This window comes from Bufo bufo, chromosome 8 (assembly GCF_905171765.1).
Source record: "Bufo bufo chromosome 8, aBufBuf1.1, whole genome shotgun sequence".
Lineage (NCBI taxonomy): Eukaryota > Metazoa > Chordata > Amphibia > Anura > Bufonidae > Bufo > Bufo bufo.
The window spans coordinates 5,220,356-5,242,583 of NC_053396.1; the positions used below are offsets into that span (position 1 = coordinate 5,220,356).

At 52.4% G+C, this 22,228-nt stretch overlaps 1 protein-coding gene across 4 annotated transcripts in view; it reads right to left on the reverse strand.

Moving 5' to 3' along the window:
• Positions 1–19,924, reverse strand: part of RAPGEF1 (Rap guanine nucleotide exchange factor 1) — a 45,515-nt gene extending 25,591 nt beyond the window's left edge. For 3 of the 4 annotated variants that reach the window (XM_040405929.1, XM_040405928.1, XM_040405927.1), the window contains exons 1-6: positions 19,645–19,923; positions 5,692–5,834; positions 4,287–4,465; positions 3,989–4,145; positions 564–652; positions 303–452 (exon numbers count right to left, since the gene is read on the reverse strand). In XM_040405929.1, the coding sequence (XP_040261863.1) occupies positions 303–452; positions 564–652; positions 3,989–4,145; positions 4,287–4,465; positions 5,692–5,834; positions 19,645–19,669 (743 nt within the window). In that variant the 5' untranslated portion in view covers positions 19,670–19,923. Of the gene's footprint in view, positions 1–302; positions 453–563; positions 653–3,988; positions 4,146–4,286; positions 4,466–5,691; positions 5,835–19,644 lie in introns of all 4 variants that reach the window. The other variant, XM_040405926.1, reaches the window with a different exon arrangement.
• Positions 19,925–22,228: the final 2,304 nt, after the last annotated feature.

Here is a 22,228-nt window from a genome sequence, read left to right on the forward strand (position 1 = left end):
CACTAGAGGGAGCGCACTACATACAGATTATACAGCCACCACTAGAGGGAGCTCACTACATACAGATTATATAGCCACCACTAGAGGGAGCTCACTACATACAGATTATACAGCCGCCACTAGAGGGCGATCACTACATACAGATTATACAGTCACCACTAGAGGGAGCTCTCTGCAGACAGATTATGAAAAATTTAGGCCTTTTGCTTAATTTCTGCAAAACACCATAAATGTTGACACAATTAAGTAGGATATAATGTAATCAAGGTGTGTGTGTGTGGGGGGGGGGGGGGGGCACTTACCTATTATCCATAACTCGTATACCAGGTAACGGGGGTTTGGGTGGAGCAAGCTCATCTGTTTCTACACAGTCTATAGGAACTTCCTTAGATGTCTCTGGAGATTTGTTGAGAATTTCCAGTTCTCTCTCCGATAATGGTAAGTCTTGGTTGCTGGAATAGAAGGAAACCGAGTTTGTCCACGCTGAAGTCCACCAGGGGGAAGGCAGATTAGTAAACAGGACAGCGCTGCAGAAGGCACGAGATTCCCACTCGAGGACTCACCTGTCTGACTTGCCTGCTGGCAAAGATGTCTTCACGGGGCTGGTGGGAGATGGGCGTTCCTGCTTCTCAATCATCAGTCGTACCAACTCCTAAAAGGCCAAACGGGAGTGGGAAAATTAAGATATACAGGACTGTACTGCAGTGGGGGGATTATTAGTATATACAGGACTGTACTGCAGTGGGGGGATTATTAGTATATACAGGACTGTACTGCAGTGGGGGGATTATTAGTATATACAGGACTGTACTGCAGTGGGGGGATATTAGTATATACAGGACTGTACTGCAGTGGGGGGATATTAGTATATACAGGACTGTACTGCAGTGGGGGGATATTAGTATATACAGGACTGTACTGCAGTGGGGGGTTATTAGTATATACAGGACTGTACTGCAGTGGGGTGATAGTAGTATATACAGGACTGTACTGCAGTGGGGGGTTATTAGTATATACAGGACTGTACTGCAGTGGGGGGGATTATTAGTATATACAGGACTGTACTGCAGTGGGGTGATAGTAGTATATACAGGACTGTACTGCACGGGGGGGGGATAGTAGTACATCCAGGACAGCACTGCAGTGGGGGGTTATTAGTATATACAGGACTGTACTGCAGTGGGGGGGGGGGGGGGGGGATATTAGTATATACAGGACTGTACTGCAGTGAAGGATTATTAGTATATACAGGACTGTACTGCAGTGGGGGATTATTAGTTTATACAGGAACTGTATTGTAGTGGGGGGATAGTAGTATATACAGGACTGTGCTGCAGTGGGGGGATAGTAGTATATACAGGACTGTACTGCAGTGGGGGATAGTAGTATATACAGGACTGTACTGCAGTGGGGGATATTAGTATATACAGGACTGTACTGCAGTGGGGGGATAGTATTATATATAGGACTGTACTGCAGAGGGGGGATATTAGTATATACAGGACTGTACTGCAGTGGGGGGATAGTAGTACATCCAGGACTGCAGTGGGGGGGATATTAGTATATACAGGACTGTACTGCAGAGGGGGGGTATTAGTATATACAGGACTGTACTGCAGTGGGGGATATTAGTATATACAGGACTGTACTGCAGTGGGGGGATAGTAGTATATACAGGACTGTACTGCAGTGGGGCGATATTAGTATATACAGGACTGTACTGTAGTGGGGGGATATTAGTATATACAGGACTGTACTGCAGTGGGGTGATAGTAGTATATACAGGACTGTACTGCAGTGGGGGGGGTTAGTATATACAGGACTGTACTGCAGTGGGGGGGGGGGTTAGTATATACAGGACTGCACTGCAGTGGGGGGATATTAGTATATACAGGACTGTACTGTAGTGGGGGGGGTTAGTATATACAGGACTGTACTGTAGTGGGGGGATAGTAGTACATCCAGGACTGCACTGCAGTGGGGGGATATTAGTATATACAGGACTGTACTGTAGTGGGGGGGATATTAGTATATACAGGACTGTACTGCAGTAAAGGATTATTAGTATATACAGGACTGTACTGCAGTGGGGGATTATTAGTTTATACAGGACTGTATTGTAGTGGGGGGATAGTAGTATATACAGGACTGTACTGCAGTGGGGGGATAGTAGTATATACAGGACTGTACTGCAGTGGGGGGGATAGTAGTATATACAGGACTGTACTGCAGTGGGGGATTATTAGTATATACAGGACTGTACTGCAGTGGGGGATAGTAGTATATACAGGACTGTGCTGCAGTGGGGGGATAGTAGTATATACAGGACTGTGCTGCAGTGGGGGGATAGTAGTATATACAGGACTGTACTGCAGTGGGGGGATAGTAGTATATACAGGACTGTACTGCAGTGGGGGGATATTAGTATATACAGGACTGTACTGCAGTGGGGGGATATTAGTATATACAGGACTGTACTGCAGTGGGGGGGATATTAGTATATACAGGACTGCACTGCAGTGGGGGGATAGTAGTATATACAGGACTGTACTGAAGTAGGGGGGGTTAGTATATACAGGACTGTACTGCAGTGGGGGGATAGTAGTATATACAGGACTGTACTGCAGTGGGGGGATATTAGTATATACAGGACTGTACTGCAGTGGGGGGGATATTAGTATATACAGGACTGCACTGCAGTGGGGGGATAGTAGTATATACAGGACTGTACTGAAGTAGGGGGGGTTAGTATATACAGGACTGTACTGCAGTGGGGGGATAGTAGTATATACAGGACTGTACTGCAGTGGGGGATATTGGTATATACAGGACTGTACTGCAGTGGGGGGGGGGGGATATTAGTATATACAGGACTGTACTGCAGTGAAGGATTATTAGTATATACAGGACTGTACTGCAGTGGGGGGTTATTAGTATATACAGGACTGTACTGCAGTGAAGGATTATTAGTATATACAGGACTGTACTGCAGTGGGGGATATTGGTATATACAGGACTGTACTGCAGTGGGGGGATATTAGTATATACAGGACTGTACTGCAGTGGGGGGATATTAGTATATACAGGACTGTACTGCAGTGGGGGGATTATTAGTATATACAGGACTGTACTGCAGTGGGGGGATAGTAGTATATACAGGACTGTACTGCAGTGGGGGATATTAGTATATACAGGACTGTATATAGGAGATCTCCAGAGACAGTGGATCTACAACTAACATTCAGCAGCTTTACATCGGGTAGAGGACCCTCCAATGATGACTCTGGGTAACGGACCCCCACAAGTGAACCCGCATTTTATATACATTGCATTACTTCTCTGCACAGCTGCAATCTCAGGGTAAGTACTGTCATGTATATTACAGCCCCGATCCTCATCTGTGTGCTGGGTATCATGGAGCGGACGTGCTGTATTGGGGGCTGTTGGGTGAGGTATCCGGCGGGATAATATTCGGCGCCCCGGGCGGGAGGTGATCATAAGGGGGCGGTGGACGTCCTGACCGTTTCTATAGAGCTAGAAGCTGTGCACAGGGAGGGAGGAGGCCTGGACGCCTCCCAAATATCTGACTTCATTCTCTGGATGACCTCACGGATGCAGACTCCAGCTGTGTCTCCCCAGAGGGGATGCAGAGCCTGCCAGGCGCATGGCTGGGGTTAACCCCTTAGCTATTAATCAATATGAGCTCGCGACAAAACCGTCTCTCCATTTTGCATTTCACTGGATGCAGCCTGCAGTGTAAAGAATAGAGGGTTTCATTCTGGCTGCCAGGACTATGTCAAAGTCAAGCGCAGAACAAGGAATGAAGTCTATTTGATGAGTGTACATAAAGAGGACTGTAGTAGGAAACCTCCATGCTTTACACTGCAGGCTGCATCCACAGAATATAACTTAAATTACTAGATTGGAGACCTAAAAAAAAAAAAAAACATAAAACATTTCAAACGTGAATGACTATTACAATCCTGACCTTGACACCGTCCAGCACGGCCTTTATGACGTCCTTCACGGTGGCCACCATTTCCTTGTCCTCGCAGTTCACACCTTCCAGCATCACCTGATCGGACCAGCGGATGAGGTTAGCAAGAGACTGGTACACCCGGCTGTAGCAGGAGGAGATGGCGGTGCTGAGAACGGGGCGGAAACAATAATTCAAAGAAGTAAAGACTCTCCCATCTGCTAGAAGTTGCACTGACAGAAAGCAGAGATCTTGAAAACAGTGGGAAACTGGTGCACAAAGTATATTTAAAAGCTGCAGATTCACCAACCTCTGCTGAGAATGCGTGTCCGCCTGGACCAAGGGCAGGATGGCTTCCAGGACTTTGCTGGCCGAGCCGGGGAGCATGACCAACACCATCTTGTCTACCGCCATCTTGTCTACGATCGTCTTAAAGTAGCGCAAAGCGTTGACCACCTCCTTCTCCTGCTCCTCCAAACGACTGAGAGTCTACCAAGGGTACGATGAAGGGTTAATAAACCACAGTGCCACCATGTTATAGCTTAAACAGTAGAAAAATGGTTAAAAATCGCGTTCAGTCTTATAAGATTCCGGAAAAGCTGGGTGACAACCCACATGGCTGACCGAGATGGAAAACCCAGCTTTCCCAGGATCCAGAATGGCATATCCGCCTAGCTAGCAATAAGGGAAGGAGGAGAGCGGCGCCGCAATGGCAGCCATGCTGGTTGTCACCCAGCTTTCCCAGGTACAGATACAGCTATAATGAAAGGAACATTCTTTCAAGGTCGTGGACGATTCTGAGTGGAAAATGATTTGGTTTCATTTTAAGTTGACAGGAAGAGGGGAGGATGATGAGAGTCTCTGTACTTTCCCCGACTCATAATGAGAGAAGATTTCCTGAGCGACGCCTGAGAAGCCGCGACACATGAAGACTGCGAACCTGAGCTAGTCAGATCCGCCACGCGACCGCAGCTCGAGCGCCATGCGAGTCAGCACCAACATCAGCTACAACCTCTGCTTTAGGTGCTGGCCCTTTAAGGAGGTGCATACATAGCAATTCCTTAAAAAGCGACGTGTAAGAACAGCTGGTCGGGGCGGGCGATGTTCAGATCTCGGCGGACGTTCGGCCCTGGAAGCTGGTGGGTGCGGCGGCAGAGAGCATGCGGCCTGCACTACAGCTGTGGGGTGGGAGCGGAGATCTGCGCCCCTCCTGCATGACGAAACCACATCCCCCACAGAGGGTCCGGCAGCTGACGGGGATGTGAAAGCAAAAAACGGGAAGGACCGCTCAGTGGAAGTGGCCTCCCTGAGGTGTCACCCCGACCTCCAGACCATCCACAGGAAGGGCGACAGAATTCACTTCTGTGCTTCTACTTAGAGGGGTTCTCCCTTAAGATATCTGCTGAATTTGCCTGGATCACTGAACATCAGGTGACAACTACCATCTCCATCACCTCCGAGGCCCACAGACATCATATATCCACCAAGTAGCATCATGGAAACAATATGGCGGCTATACCGGGAAATGTACGGAACTGCGGTGATGACTAAGTGTACGAGAATTTACCTTATTGTTATTTTCAATACATTTTTATTGAGTTTTTTTTTAATATTCTAGACAAATAAAAAAAATAATAAAAAATAAAAAAAATTGCAAAAACCACCAATGTTCCATCCATGGGTCTTGTGGAGTTTGGACCGTGGGTAGAATTTACCTTATTGACAGGCTTCTCCTCGGTTTTGACGGTGAGGTCGGCCGGCTTCCCTTTCTTGGAGGGCGTCCTCTTGATGATTTTAGGTGAATGAAACTTGTCCTTCAGTTTCATGGTGAAGGAGGAGAGGTGGGAGCGCTGACTGTCTGCGGAGACAACAGGGAGGGAAGGGAGGTACAGAAATGAAAATCCAAACCCCACAAGTCACCACAGCAAGCCCGTGATCTTACATTACCGATCCCAAGTTACATCCCTACTCCAGAGCTGCACTCACTATTCTGCTGGTGGAGTCACTGTGTACATACATTACTTATCCTGTACTGATCCTGAGTTACATCCTGTATTATACCCCAGAGCTGCACTCACTATTCTGCAGGTGCAGTTACTGTGTACATACATTACTGATCCTGTACTGATCCTGAGTTACATCCTGTATTATACCCCAGAGCTGCACTCACTATTCTGCAGGTGCAGTCACTGTGTACATACATTACTTATCCTGTACTGATCCTGAGTTACATCCTGTATTATACTCCAGAGCTGCACTCACTATTCTGCTGGTGCAGTCACTGTGTACATACATTACTTATCCTGTACTGATCCTGAGTTACATCCTGTATTATACTCCAGAGCTGCACTCACTACTCTGCTGGTGCAGTCACTGTGTACATACATTACTTATCCTGTACTGTTCCTGAGTTACATCCTGTATTATACTCCAGAGCTGCACTCACTATTCTGCTGGTGCAGTCACTGTGCACATACATTACTTATCCTGTACTGATCCTGAGTTACATCCTGTATTATACTCCAGAGCTGCACCCACTATTCTGCTGGTGCAGTCACTGTGTACATACATTACTTATCCTGTACTGTTCCTGAGTTACATCCTGTATTATACTCCAGAGCTGCACTCACTATTCTGCTGGTGCAGTCACTGTGCACATACATTACTTATCCTGTACTGATCCTGAGTTACATCCTGTATTATACTCCAGAGCTGCACTCACTATTCTGCTGGGGCAGTCACTGTGTACATACATTACTTATCCTGTACTGATCCTGAGTTACATCCTGTATTATACTCCAGAGCTGCACTCACTATTCTGCTGGTGCAGTCACTGTGTACATACATTACTTATCCTGTACTGATCCTGAGTTACATCCTGTATTATACTCCAGAGCTGTACTCACTATTCTGCTGGTGCAGTCACTGTGTACATACATTACTTATCCTGTACTGATCCAGAGTTACATCCTGTATTATACTCCAGAGCTGCACTCACTATTCTGCTGGAGCAGTCACTGTGTACATACATTACTTATCCTGTACTGATCCTGAGTTACATCCTGTATTCTACTCCAGAGCTGCACTCACTATTCTGCTGATTCTAAGTGGAAACAGTCAGCAAGCTTGTGGACAGTCATTCCTCCTCACAGCTCTTCTAATTCATGTTTTCTCTCCATTAGTAGAGATTCACAAACTGTACATCACTAGACAGCGACGCTCGGCGCAGACACTGAACAAGCAGCTGATATAATGACACTACAGGCGGGATACGTGTGCGCTCCACATTGCAGAAGTTTATTTTAATAACCGGGGACTACAAGGCCCATCATGCTCTGTACTGGATTCAGCCATTGATGTCCCTCTCCTGGCCTCAGGAGGAATTCAGCAGCTCCTCTGAACAGGGGAAACCGTCAGTAAGCAGCTAAGCTCTTGCTGACTGTCTCCACCTGTGGACCTGCAGCAGGAGGATAAGTGGAGCCTGACTGTAAGAAATCTGCATGTCACCCGAGGCACCAAGCAAAGACAAGAAGCTTCTTGCAAGAAACCACAGCTAGAAATAGCGAGGCGTCGGAGACCACAATCCTCTGCTATATGTCAGTTCTCAGCAACCACAGGAGCAGCTGTCACATCAGACAGAGTGCAGGATCGGAGGAGCGGCCGGGGGCAGGGCCATCACCAGTATACCACTGGGTAAACTGGAATCCACACACTGGTTTACAGATCTGTAGGAACGTGGCGACCTGGCCCCTCATATCCTCCCAGAGAAACCTCATACCAAGAGTATTCAGCAACTAAACCGTGTGTCAAGATCTCTGCTTGCTGTCAGGGGGAGATAGATATGTAGGCTTCTCACAGCTACAATTGTATCCCGTCCATGTGAGCAACAGTCAGAACTCCAGACTGATACACTGTAACAAATGGGAGAGGGGTTAGTGCCCATGGGACTGTCTAGACTGAATACAACGGTAACAAACCCTCAGCTGTGACAAGCAGCAGGGTATACTGACACATTCACCTGCATAGTACAGACAAGTCTGCCGCATGTGAATATCGCCCAAGGCAAGGACAGGTTTGCAGCCTCTGGAGTTAAACAAAACCATTCTCCAACTGAAAGCAAGCAGAGATCTTGAAATGGGAAAATGTGTGGGTTTATTACACGATTTGGCTTTTGATAGATTCTGCAGATCCCATGTTCTGTCTGGGAGAGACTGCACAGGGGGAGGAGTCTCAAAGCCTCAGTATTCAGTCTTCCCCTGTGCTGCACACTGCAGCTCTGCTCCATTACAGCAGAGCTATGATCAGTGACACTGCACTGTCTATTGGGATCTAAGGCCCTCTGAAAACCATCCATCCAGTCTCAGAGGCCTTGACTGCTGCTCTGTCCATTCTTCATGCTTTACACTGCAATTCTGCTTGTTCCGATGAGCTGACACTAGCAGGAGGTGAGTGCACGATGGTACAGACTGATGACAATGAGGCGGAGACTGAGGCACACATACGAGAGGAGGGGCCTAAACAAGGGGGAGGAGCCTAGAACTAAAGCGCATCATTATAGTACAGAGGCCCTGGGACTATAAGGGTTAACACCAGACAATAATAAGCAGAGGTAGGTGATGTAACCCGGGGCAGCGAGTGCGTAATCAGGGGACATGGGAGAGATCATTCACCTGATGAGGCAATCGCGGGACGAGCGCAGATTAACGAGTCGCCCACGTGGAAGCCAAAAACAATAAAAGTGATTGAAGGTGACCAGAGCGAGCGGCCGGGTGCCCCGAGGGGGGGGTATGACGAGGTACAGAGGGCCCCGGACGCAGCCCAGAACAATACCATGTATCATAATTGTAGAACTGTCCTATAGACTTTGCATTTCAAGGTGTCACACTTTTGAACTGCTCTGCTTGCTGTCAAAGAATGGAAACATTCAGAGGTTTAAAGACCGTAATCCAGTTCCAAGCAATCACTGACAGCATCTAGCACCATCGCTCCCAGTAGAAGATAATGGGGGGGGCCTGCGCCGATCACCGGGGGATCAGAGGCAGGGGCCTGCGGCGATCACCGGGGGGATCAGAGGCAGGGGCCTGCGGCGATCACCGGGGGGATCAGAGGCAGGGGCCTGCGGCGATCACCGGGGGGATCAGAGGCAGGGGCCTGCGGCGATCACCGGGGGGATCAGAGGCAGGGGCCTGCGGCGATCACCGGGGGGATCAGAGGCAGGGGCCTGCGGCGATCACCGGGGGGATCAGAGGCAGGGGCCTGCGGCGATCACCGGGGGGATCAGAGGCAGGGGCCTGCGGCGATCACCGGGGGGATCAGAGGCAGGGGCCTGCGGCGATCACCGGGGGGATCAGAGGCAGGGGCCTGCGGCGATCACCGGGGGGATCAGAGGCAGGGGCCTGCGGCGATCACCGGGGGGATCAGAGGCAGGGGCCTGCGGCGATCACCGGGGGGATCAGAGGCAGGGGCCTGCGGCGATCACCGGGGGGATCAGAGGCAGGGGCCTGCGGCGATCACCGGGGGGATCAGAGGCAGGGGCCTGCGGCGATCACCGGGGGATCAGAGGCAGGGGCCTGCGGCGACCACCGGGGGGATCAGAGGCAGGGGCCTGCGGCGATCACCGGGGGATCAGAGGCAGGGGCCTGCGGCGATCACCGGGGGATCAGAGGGAGGGGCCTGCGCCGACCACCGGGGGATCAGAGGGAGGGGCCTGCGCCGACCACCGGGGGATCAGAGGCAGGGGCCTGCGCCGACCACCGGGGGATCAGAGGCAGGGGCCTGCGCCGACCACCGGTGGCGGGATCAGAGGCGGGGCCTGCGGCAACTACCGGTGGCGGCATCAGAGGCGGGGCCTGCGCAACTACCGGTGGCGGCATCAGAGGTGGGGCCTGCGGCAACTATCGGTGGCGGCATCAGAGGCGGGGCCTGCGGCAACTACCGGGGGGGGGATCAGTGAGTGTTGCTCTAAATTTAACATCAATACAGAGTGTCACCCAGAACTATGGTCAGCAACCTGTGGCTACAGTGGAACTACAACTCCCAGCATGTTCTGACAGGCACAGCAGCTGGACAGCCACATGCTGCAGAGCAGGACAATCATTTTTACCAAATGCTGACTAACTGCTCTGCAATGCTTCCATGGCGCCAAGTTCCCTACGGCACAGCTGTGCCCGTCTGTCAGTGCCCTGGCATGTCGCGGATGAGCAGCTGTGTGCCCGGCATTATAACCACTATGACACCAGGCACAGTACACGTCAGCGACACGTTCCCTGGCAGATTGCATGAAACGCCCGCTTTATGGGTTTCCATGGAAACAGTTGGGGGTGATGTCATCGCCTGTTCCAGCTGTGTGATCTCTAATGGCTGGCGGTATCAGGACAGGAATGCACGGAGCGCTGATCACACATCTAGTATAACTCCCATCAGGCAATCATACCCCGTACAGACAGTGTGGAGGGAAGGGCTGGAGATAATGAAGGCTTTAGGGAAACCCAAGGAGAAAGGCCCCCCCCCCCCCCCCCCCCCCCTGCAGGACGGTCAATGATTTGGAGTTCCCCTTTAAGAACTGCAAACCTCTCCCACACAGAAGCAGCACCCCTATCTGGCCGTACCCTGCTTCCCTCTCCCCCGCCATGTTGGACCCCCTCCTTCTCCAGTAAATGATCTGATTAACCCTGCGGAGACTGGTGCTGAACTTCACGCTCGGCGGATCCTCATAATTACCAGCTACCGGTCTAATGAAACAAGTCTTGTTAAAAGGCAGCTGAGCGGGAGAAGGAGCGGGCCCCGGGGCCCCCTGCCTATCACTCGATGCTGCCCAGTCATTAAGCAGCACTAATTAATCTGATGAAGTGATGCAGGCGGCCATCATCTCGCACTCTGACGGGTTGTGGCCTTGGAGGGAGATGTGAGGAGGGTCCGGATCCTATGCAAACTCCACTATCCTTCCTGCCCCAGACACTGGAGAAGACCACGGGCTGATCACACATGTAGTATAACTCCCATCAGGCAACAGGATTCATACCCTGCTCCTCCAGCAGAGACCACCACCCCCATCATGTATCATCTCCACGTATAGGATCCATTCCATACCCTGCTCCTCCAGCACAGACCACCACCCCCATCATGTATCGTCTCCATTTATAGGATCTTTACCCTGCTCCTCCAGCACAGACCACCACCCCCATCATGTATCATCTCCATTTATAGGATCCATACCCTGCTCCTCCAGCACAGACCACCACCCCCATCATGTATCATCTCCACTTATAGGATCCATTCCATACCCTGCTCCTCCAGCACAGACCACCACCCCCATCATGTATCATCTCCACTTATAGGATCCATACCCTGCTCCTCCAGCACAGACCACCACCCCCATCATGTATCGTCTCCATTTATAGGATCCATACCCTCCTCCTCCAGCACAGACCACCACCCCCATCATGTATCATCTCCATTTATAGGATCCATACCCTGCTCCTCCAGCACAGACCACCACCCCCATCATGTATCATCTCCACTTATAGGATCCATACCCTGCTCCTCCAGCACAGACCACCACCCCCATCATGTATCATCTCCATTTATAGGATCCATACCCTCCTCCTCCAGCACAGACCACCACCCCCATCATGTATCGTTTATAGGATCTTTACCCTGCTCCTCCAGCACAGACCACCACCCCCATCATGTATCGTCTCCATTTATAGGATCTTTACCCTGCTCCTCCAGCACAGACCACCACCCCCATCATGTATCGTCTCCATTTATAGGATCCATACCCTGCTCCTCCAGCACAGACCACCACCCCCATCATGTATCGTCTCCACTTATAGGATCCATACCCTCCTCCTCCAGCACAGACCACCACCCCCATCATGTATCGTCTCCATTTATAGGATCCATACCCTCCTCCTCCAGCACAGACCACCACCCCCATCATGTATCGTCTCCATTTATAGGATCCATACCCTCCTCCTCCAGCACAGACCACCACCCCCATCATGTATCATCTCCACTTATAGGATCCATACCCTGCTCCTCCAGCACAGACCACCACCCCCATCATGTATCATCTCCACTTATAGGATCCATACCCTGCTCCTCCAGCACAGACCACCACCCCCATCATGTATCATCTCCATTTATAGGATCCATACCCTCCTCCTCCAGCACAGACCACCATCCCCATCATGTATCATCTCCATTTATAGGATCCATACCCTCCTCCTCCAGCACAGACCACCACCCCCATCATGTATCATCTCCATTTATAGGATCCATACCCTGCTCCTCCAGCACAGACCACCACCCCCATCATGTATCGTTTATAGGATCTTTACCCTGCTCCTCCAGCACAGACCACCACCCCCATCATGTATCATCTCCACTTATTGGATCCATACCCTGCTCCTCCAGCACAGACCACCACCCCCATCATGTATCGTCTCCATTTATAGGATCTTTACCCTGTTCCTCAGCACAGACCACCACCCCCATCATGTATTGTCTCTACTTACAGGGTTAATACACTGGGTTTATGTCGCCATGAGACTCATTAAAGGAAAAAGAGCTTTGTGGCCCCTGGGGCCCGTTTTAGGTAAATTCCAGGGGGACAGTCCCCTCTCATTGCATCTGGGGTCCCAGGGGGAGAAGGCGCAGGTGGCTGGGGGGATGGAGGCGTTTGTACGAGGAAGGTCTTATAAATATCATTGCTTCTATTAACTCTTCGGTTGCCTCTTTTCTACTTTATTATAATCAATTATCTTCACTAAAGTCCTTTAGTCTGGAATCCGATGGTCCAGAATGGGCTCTAATCTGACATTGGCCAAGAGCCACTGATACCACCGAGGGGCGGGCGCTGAGATGCCATGTTCTCACTATGGCCGGCTGAGGGGTAAGTGCCTGCAGGGACCTACCTGACAAGCGGCAAAACCAGGGAGTCCAGTGCAGTGACAATTCTGTCTTTGCAGACTGCAGTGTGACTAGTGACATTAGTCAGGCCGTGACAGCTGCACTGCGGGATCCTGACTGTAAACTTCCTACATAGTTACTGGTGGGGGGGGGGGGGGGGGGGGGTCACCTGGGCGAATCGAGGGCCGGGAAACGGCGAGCTATGCATGCGACGTGGTCATAACCGTGACACAGATGTGAACAGAGCCTTACTGGGTGCGTCTGCCCCTAAAGTGGGAGCATCCGCTCCACGTTACGACAGGTTTATGCCGATACAATCTTGGGCGTCCTGCGCGGCGATCACCACAATGAAGAGAATTAGAGGAAAAACTTCGGATGGAGCAGCGAACCCAAGGCGCACGTCGCCCCATGTCACCCCGTCGCGCACAGTTGTACATTATCCAGATGCTGTCAGTGCTTCTGATGGACACGTACATTACAGTCTCAGCGGAAATAGGGCAGCCTGCCCCCCCCCCCCCCCAGAACAGGGAAACTGATAATGCTGTGGAATTCATCCAACTGACATTAATGCAACTACTCCACCCAACATCCGGTACATTAAATAATAATGGACACACAGAGACAAACCTAAGTGTCAAGCTGAATATAACAGCCCCCCGACCACGGCGACGAGCCCAACCTACAGCCCCCAGACCAAGGCGACGAGCCCAAACACACAGCCCCCCGACCAGGGCGACGAGCCCAAACACACAGCCCCCCGACCAGGGCGACGAGCCCAACACACAGCCCCCCGACCAGGGCGACGAGCCCAACACACAGCCCCCCGACCAGGGCGACGAGCCCAACACACAGCCCCCCGACCAGGGCGACGAGCCCAACACACAGCCCCCCGACCAGGGCGACGAGCCCAACCCACAGCCCCCCGACCAGGGCGACGAGCCCAACACACAGCCCCCCGACCAGGGCGACGAGCCCAACACACAGCCCCCCGACCAGGGCGACGAGCCCAACACACAGCCCCCCGACCAGGGCGACGAGCCCAACACACAGCCCCCCGACCAGGGCGACGAGCCCAACACACAGCCCCCCGACCAGGGCGACGAGCCCAACCCACAGCCCCCCGACCAGGGCGACGAGCCCAACCCACAGCCCCCCGACCAGGGCGACGAGCCCCGCCTACAGCCCCCCGACCAGGGCGACGAGCCCAACCCACAGCCCCCCGACCAGGGCGACGAGCCCCGCCTACAGCCCCCCGACCAGGGCGACGAGCCCCACCTACCACCTACAGTCCCCCGACCAGAGAATCTCTCTGCGTGTAACTTGTGAGACCCCCTGCCCACCAGACCATGCCAGGATGTGCAGAAAAAAATACCCCCCTCCCCTATGCTATTTTGGGGGCTCAGTTCTCAGAACAGAAGTCACTGCCCTCCGCCACAGAGAAGTGATAATGATGGGTCCTGGACTAGTGTCGGGGGAGGGGGGAGCCCAGACTGATACACTGTAACAAACTATCAGCATGGGAAGGGGGATTTATGCTGCTGCTGAAGTTTTGCTACAACTGTATCCAGTCTAGACAATACTCTGAACTCTTCCCCTGCACTGATACACTGTAACAAACCTTCAGCACAGGAGAGGGACTGGCAGCCTCCTCCTCTCCGCTCCCTCCAGACAGGCCGACCTAAATTCTTTCATGTGTCCCATCCTAAGTGGGAGCAGCTGCGCTGTCTGAACACTGCGCCATTCCTAGACAGTAACACAACACTACAACCTGCCAAGCGACATGACTGAGCGCGGCCCTGCGCGCCGGCAGCAGCGACCGGGGCACCAAACCTGCAGTCCACCCAAATGTAACCTAATGCTTTCTGTTATCAGCCATTCCGGGGGAGGCTGGCTGCAGAGTTCTTCAAGTGGATGAGTGATGAAACGTATAGAAACCACCCTGCCCCCCAGGACTACTACTTTATGCCCCATATCTCCAGGGCAGGGACATTCACATCTTTGTGTGTGACTGATACTGGCCCTTTAAGGACTCCTGGACTCCACACAGAGGCACTTCTGAAGTTATCTCAGGACAGCAGCAGACATCAAAGGGGCACTAAGTGCGACAGGACTGGAGATACGGTGAAGGATTTCCTCTCCTCCTGACCTCCGATCCTCCCAGATAATCACTGCGCCCAGAGCAAGCTTCCTGCAGAGCAAGCAAGACTGCCCCTCCACAAAGCCACGGCACAGCCCTTCTACTATTGGAAACTGAACGGCCTTTATGGCTGCCTCATGACACCATAGACACCGCTGAATAAGAGCGAGGATCAGGGCGGCAACGGGTGCCACAACTGTACAGAGAGTGCAACAGGACAGGAAATCACTACATAGAATAAGCTTCAATATACGAAATGTGCTGCACCGTGCTTGTATCCTGAAGCTACAGGGAAACCGTCAGCAAGCTGCTGGTCATGGATCTCGTCTGACTGAATACAAGGGTCCTGTGGGTTCATGAGGAGACTTCCTTTCTGTTTTATTAGGGCACACAGGGGTCCTCGACTCAGATCCCCCTTTAGCCCCCTATGTACTGAGTTCATAGAAAACATTCTGGCATAATTAATGTATGACTATAATTCTGTAATTATATTTCCTCAAGTTCCCTGCTTGCCGTCAGTGAATGATAACACTCAGAGGCAGTACATCCTAATACTTTCTCACAGATGAGGGTATGCTACAATTGTATCCAGTCTCCTACCTGTCTAGATAGTTGTTACAATGTATCAGTGCAGGTAAAATGTATCAGTCTGGAGTCTAACAGGGGATTCTCTAGACTGGATATAACTGTAACAAACCCTCTGCTGTGAGAAGCAATAGGTCTGTCTGGTTGTTGTACAAGCGTACCCTCCCACTCAATTGGACGTCCGGTGTGGGGAGACGCAGCTGCACGCCGGACCAAGCCAATGCCCGTCAAAGGGGTCCCATTGATTAGAAGCTACTTGTGGGGTGTCAGATGGTTTCCAGCACGCAGATCTGTCTCTCCAGGTCACGTTAAGCAAGTGAGTATCCCTTTAAGTGTCTGGATGCTCACATTCATTGACAGCAAGCATAGATCTTAAAAGGGATCACAATTATGCCACAGAAAGCCGGAAATTATCTTTAAATGTTCGTTCTAATGGATGAAAATCAATACAGACGGCACAGGAGGAGGTAAGTGCACCAACACTGCAGACGGAGCAATAACTATCACTCCCAACATGCGCTGGCAGAGTCTCCGCCGAGGTCTCCAGGCCCCTCTATGGTTTTCTATTATTTTCACCTGCCCATCATCATCTCCTCCCCAGAAATATTCTCTCACTTTCCCCCTAAACAATCCGTGAAATCTGCGGATAATTTATGACATTCTTCACCGGCAGCGTCGCGGAGCAGGAAGCCACAAGAAATCCTTGTGTCACCCTGGAATGCCTCCGTGGAAAACGGAGAAAAATCCACGTCCAACGCCCACGTGTATCTAAGCTTCCCCTGCCGTGTGCCATTCATTGACTGCAACCAGTCACAAGGAACACATGATTCACTATTGATATCACATGGAAGAGCGGGGGAGGGGGGGGACCAGTGACACGGCCGGATGAGGAGGAAGTCCGACCGCTGCCAACTGCATTGTGGAAACCAACAAAACTCCGTCTCAACCCAAACGCCGGAATTTCCTCTTCCACCGACGGCAATCCACAAAACCACTGAAAGGAAAGAAAGATGTGAAAAATCTCAACATTTTTTACTTCTTTCTGATCCTCGGAAAGTTGGGTGACGACCAATATGGCCGCCGTTACACTCATCACCCAGCTTTCCCAGGCAGATCCGCGCAGACGACGACGCACACGGGGAATCTTCTAGAGGTCAATCCGTGCAGACGCTACACGGAGCACAAGGTGGCTGACAGCAGAGGACAACAGTCCGCAGGCGCGCGTCATCCGGAAAGTGGAATATGTGACTGTGGACGGGCGAAAGGTTCCCTTAAAGTGACCTCACCGCCATGTGTGCGGAGGGCGAGGCTGGGATCGCGCTTACCAGGGATCCGCTCTGTCAGGTGCCAGCATCTGGCGGCCACATGTTATTCTGCAGTGAACAATGACCGGCAGAGGAGGGGGGACTACAGCGCCCAGCAGAGCAACAACTCCCAGGGCAGCATGAAGATAATGGGAGTTGTGCAACCTTTTCCCCACCCGCACTCCACTGGAAAGGAACAACTGCCTGAGGCCCCATTCACTTGTGTTGTAGTGTGACTGAAATCCTCTGTGCTGCTGGGGACCCTGCTCCTTCCACTATGTAAGGCCTCATGCACACGACCATATGTATTTTGCGGTCCTCAAAAAACGGATCCGCAATAAATACGGATGCCATCCGTGCGCATTCCGTATTTTGCAGAACATCTGACCCCTAATAGAACAGTCTTAAGGCCTCATGCACACGACCGTGCCGTTTTTTGCGTTCCGCAAAGCGCGGATCCGCAAAAAACGGAAGGCGCCCGTGTTGCCTTCAGCAATTTGCGGAACGGAAGCCGGCAATATAAATGCCTATTCTTGTCCGCAAAGCGCGGACAAGAATAGGACATGTTATATATTTTTTTAGCGGGGCTGCGGAACGGAGCCACGGATGTGGACAGCACACGGAGTGCTGTCCGCATCTTTTGCGGCCCCATCGAAAACAACGGTCGTGTGCACAAGGCCTAATGCGGACAATAATAGGACATTTTTTGCGGAACAGAAATACGGACATACAGAAACGGAATGTACACGGAGTAACTTGTTTTTTTGCGGACCCATTGAAATTAATGGTTCCGCATACGGTCCGCAAAAAAAAACTAAAAAAACGGAATGGACACGGAAAGAAAATACGTTCATTTGCATGAGCCCTAACTCTCAGCCTGTGACCCCCAAACTCCTCTCCTGAAATCCTCTGTGCTGCTGGGAATCCTAATGTTTTCAACTCTAAGGCTACATTCACACGACAGTTTGTGTTTTGCGGTTCGCAAATTGCAGATCCGCAAAAAAACAAAACAAAACCGATGACGTTTGGTATGCCATCCGTTTTTTTGGGCGGATCCATTGTAACAATGCCCATCCTTGGCAGAAAAACGGACAATAGGACATGTTCTATCTTTTTTGCGGGACTATGGAACGGACATGCGGACAGCAAACGGTGTTCTGTTCACATTTTTTTGCGGACCAATTGAGATGAATGAGTCCGCCTGCCTACCTGCAAAAAAAACGGAACGGACACAGAAACAAAATACGTTTGTGTAAATGTAGCCTTAGACATGCGGACGATGAATATTTCCACCAGTATAACCAACACACCCACTGGGAAGGAACGACACACAATCATACTGGTTATGCCGGACTGTCAATAAGAGGCAGTCTAAGTACTCACGATCATATAAGGACAATCAATAATCATTGGCATATCCGGTCTCAAGCATTGTATAATGAAACAGCCCCCCCCCCCCAGTGACCACTACTGGGACCCCCCACCCTCTCCGAGCTCCACAGGATAGCTAATCTCTCACCCCCCCGGTGTACCCCTCCTCTCCCGGTCTCACCCCCCCCCCCCCCCCGGTGTACCCTCCTCTCCCGGTCTCACCCCCCCCCCGCGGTGTACCCTCCTCTCCCGGTCTCACCCCCCCCCCCCGGTGTACCCCTCCTCTCCCGGTCTCACCCCCCCCCCCGGTGTACCCTCCTCTCCCGGTCTCCCCCCCCCCCCCGGTGTACCCTCCTCTCCCGGTGTACCCTCCTCTCCCGGTCTCACCCCCCCCCCCCCCCTGGTGTACCCTCCTCTCCCGGTCTCACCCCCCTGGTGTATCCCTCCTCTCCCGGTCTCACCCCCCTGGTGTACCCTCCTCTCCCGGTCTCACCCCCCTGGTGTACCCTCCTCTCCCGGTCTCACCCCCCTGGTGTACCCTCCTCTCCCGGTCTCACCCCCCTGGTGTACCCTCCTCTCTGGTCTCACCCCCCTGGTGTATCCCTCCTCTCCCGGTTCCCTGCTCTCACCCCCCCCGGTGTACCCCTCCTCTCCCGGTCTCACCCCCCGGTGTACCCCTCCTCTCCCGGTCTCACCCCCCTGGTGTACCCCTCCTCTCCCGGTCTCACCCCCCTGGTGTACCCTCCTCTCCCGGTCTCACCCCCCTGGTGTACCCCTCCTCTCCCGGTCTCACCCCCCTGGTGTACCCCTCCTCTCCCGGTCTCACCCCCCTGGTGTACCCCTCCTCTCCCGGTCTCACCCCCCTGGTGTACCCCTCCTCTCCCGGTCTCACCCCCCTGGTGTACCCCTTCTCTCCCGGTCTCACCCCCCCTGGTGTACCCCCTCCTCTCCTGCTCTCACCCCCCCGGTGTATCCCTCCTCTCCCGGTCTCACCCCCCCCCCCGGTGTACCCCTCCTCTCCCGGTCTCACCCCCCCCGGTGTACCCCCCCTCTCCCGGTCTCACCCCCCTGGTGTACCCCTTCTCTCCCGGTCTCACCCCCCCTGGTGTATCCCTCCTCTCCTGGTCTCACCCCCCCTGGTGTATCCCTCCTCTCCTGCTCTCACCCCCCCGGTGTACCCCTCCTCTCCCGGTCTCACCCCCCTGGTGTATCCCTCCTCTCCCGGTTCCCTGCTCTCACCCCCGGTGTACCCTCCTCTCCCTCCCCGGTCCTCGGCCTGTGCCCCGGATGCTGTCACTAGGGCCTGGCCTCAGTAGAATGTGTGCCCCGGGGCTGTGCCGCAGCCTCCTCCCCGTTACCTGCTTTCTCTATTCTCCCGGACATGTCCGCTGCTCACAGGCCGCTCCCCGGGGCCGCGCTCTCCAGTACAGCGTGTCCGGGCTATGGGAAGGGAAGTCCCGGCTCCTGTCCCTCCGGTTCCCGGTCTAGACCAGTCGCAGCCACACCATGTCCCGGGGTCCCGCGGGGTGAGGAGTCCGGTGAGAAGCTCCGTGTCCTCCGCCGCCGCCGCCGCTCTATCTCCTGCTATGGGAGAGGATCCCGGCGCCGCCTCCTGAACTGACTGCCGCACAGCGGCCGAGCCGGGAACTGCAGCCAACAGCGCCCCGTGTACAGAGAGAAAGAGGGCAGCCCTGTGTATAGAGAGGGGCCCGGTCTATATATAGAGAGGGGCCCTGTGTATAGAGAGGGGCCCGGTCTATGTATAGAGAGGGGCCCGGTCTATATATAGAGAGGGGCCCGGTCTATATATAGAGAGGGGCCCTGTGTATAGAGAGGGGCTGGGTCTATATATAGAGAGCAGCCCTGTGTATAGAGAGGGGCCCGGTCTATATATAGAGAGGGGCCCTGTGTATAGAGAGGGGCTGGGTCTATATATAGAGAGCAGCCCTGTGTATAGAGAGGGGCCCGGTCTATATATAGAGAGGGGCCCCGTGTATAGAGAGGGGCCAGGTCTATATATAGAGAGCAGCCCCGTGTATAGAGAGGGGCCCGGTCTATATATAGAGAGGGGCCCTGTGTATAGAGAGGGGCCCGGTCTATATATAGAGAGCAGCCCTGTGTATAGAGAGGGGCCCGGTCTATATATAGAGAGCAGCCCCGTGTATAGAGAGAGGCCAGGTCTATATATAGAGAGGGGCCCTGTGTATAGAGAGGGGCTGGGTCTATATATAGAGAGCAGCCCTGTGTATAGAGAGGGGCCCGGTCTATATATAGAGAGGGGCCCTGTGTATAGAGAGGGGCTGGGTCTATATATAGAGAGCAGCCCTGTGTATAGAGAGGGGCCCGGTCTATATATAGAGAGGGGCCCCGTGTATAGAGAGGGGCCCGGTCTATATATAGAGAGCAGCCCTGTGTATAGAGAGGGGCCCGGTCTATATATAGAGAGGGGCCCCGTGTATAGAGAGGGGCCAGGTCTATATATAGAGAGCAGCCCTGTGTATAGAGAGGGGCTGGGTCTATATATAGAGAGGGGCCCTGTGTATAGAGAGGGGCTGGGTCTATATATAGAGAGCAGCCCTGTGTATAGAGAGGGGCCCGGTCTATATATAGAGAGGGGCCCCGTGTATAGAGAGGGGCCAGGTCTATATATAGAGAGCAGCCCTGTGTATAGAGAGGGGCCCGGTGTGTATATAGAGAGCAGCCCTGTGTATAGAGAGGGGCCCGGTCTATATATAGAGAGGGGCCCGGTGTGTATATAGAGAGCAGCCCTGTGTATAGAGAGTGGCCCGGTCTATATATAGAGAGGGGCCCGGTGTGTATATAGAGAGCAGCCCTGTGTATAGAGAGGGGCCCGGTGTGTATATAGAGAGCAGCACTGTGTATAGAGAGGGGCCCGGTCTATATATAGAGAGCAGCCCTGTGTATAGAGAGGGGCCCGGTCTATATATAGAGAGGGGCCAGGTGTGTATATAGATAGGGGACCCGTGTACAGAGAGAAAGAGGGCAGCCCTGTGTATAGAGAGGGGCCCGGTCTATATATAGAGAGCAGCCCTGTGTATAGAGAGGGGCCCGGTCTATATATAGAGGGCAGCCCTGTGTATAGAGAGGGGCCCGGTCTATATATAGAGAGCAGCCCTGTGTATAGAGAGGGGCCCGGTCTATATATAGAGAGCAGCCCTGTGTATAGAGAGGGGCCCGGTCTATATATAGAGAGGGGCCAGGTGTGTATATAGAGAGGGGCCCCGTGTACAGAGAGAAAGAGGGCAGCCCTGTGTATAGAGAGGGGCCCGGTCTATATATAGAGAGCAGCCCTGTGTATAGAGAGGGGCCCGGTCTATATATAGAGGGCAGCCCTGTGTATAGAGAGGGGCCCGGTCTATATATAGAGAGCAGCCCTGTGTATAGAGAGGGGCCCAGTGTATATATATATAGAGAGGGGCCCGGTCTATATATAGAGAGCAGCCCTGTGTATATAGAGAACAGCACCGTGTATATAGAGAGGAGTCCTGTGTATATAGAGAGGAGCACTGTGTATATAGAGAGGAGTCCTGTGTATATAGAGAGGAGTCCTGTGTATATAGAGAGGAGCACTGTGTATATAGAGAGGAGCACTGTGTATATAGAGAGGAGCACTGTGTATATAGAGAGGAGCACCGTGTATATAGAGGAGCACCGTGTATATAGAGGAGCACCGTGTATATACAGGGAGTGCATAATTATTAGGCAAGTTGTATTTTTGAGGATTAATTTTATTATTGAACAACAACCATGTTCTCAATGAACCCAAAAAACTCATTAATATCAAAGCTGAATATTTTTGGAAGTAGTTTTTAGTTTGTTTTTAGTTTTAGCTATTTTAGGGGGATATCTGTGTGTGCAGGTGACTATTACTGTGCATAATTATTAGGCAACTTAACAAAAAACAAATATATACCCATTTCA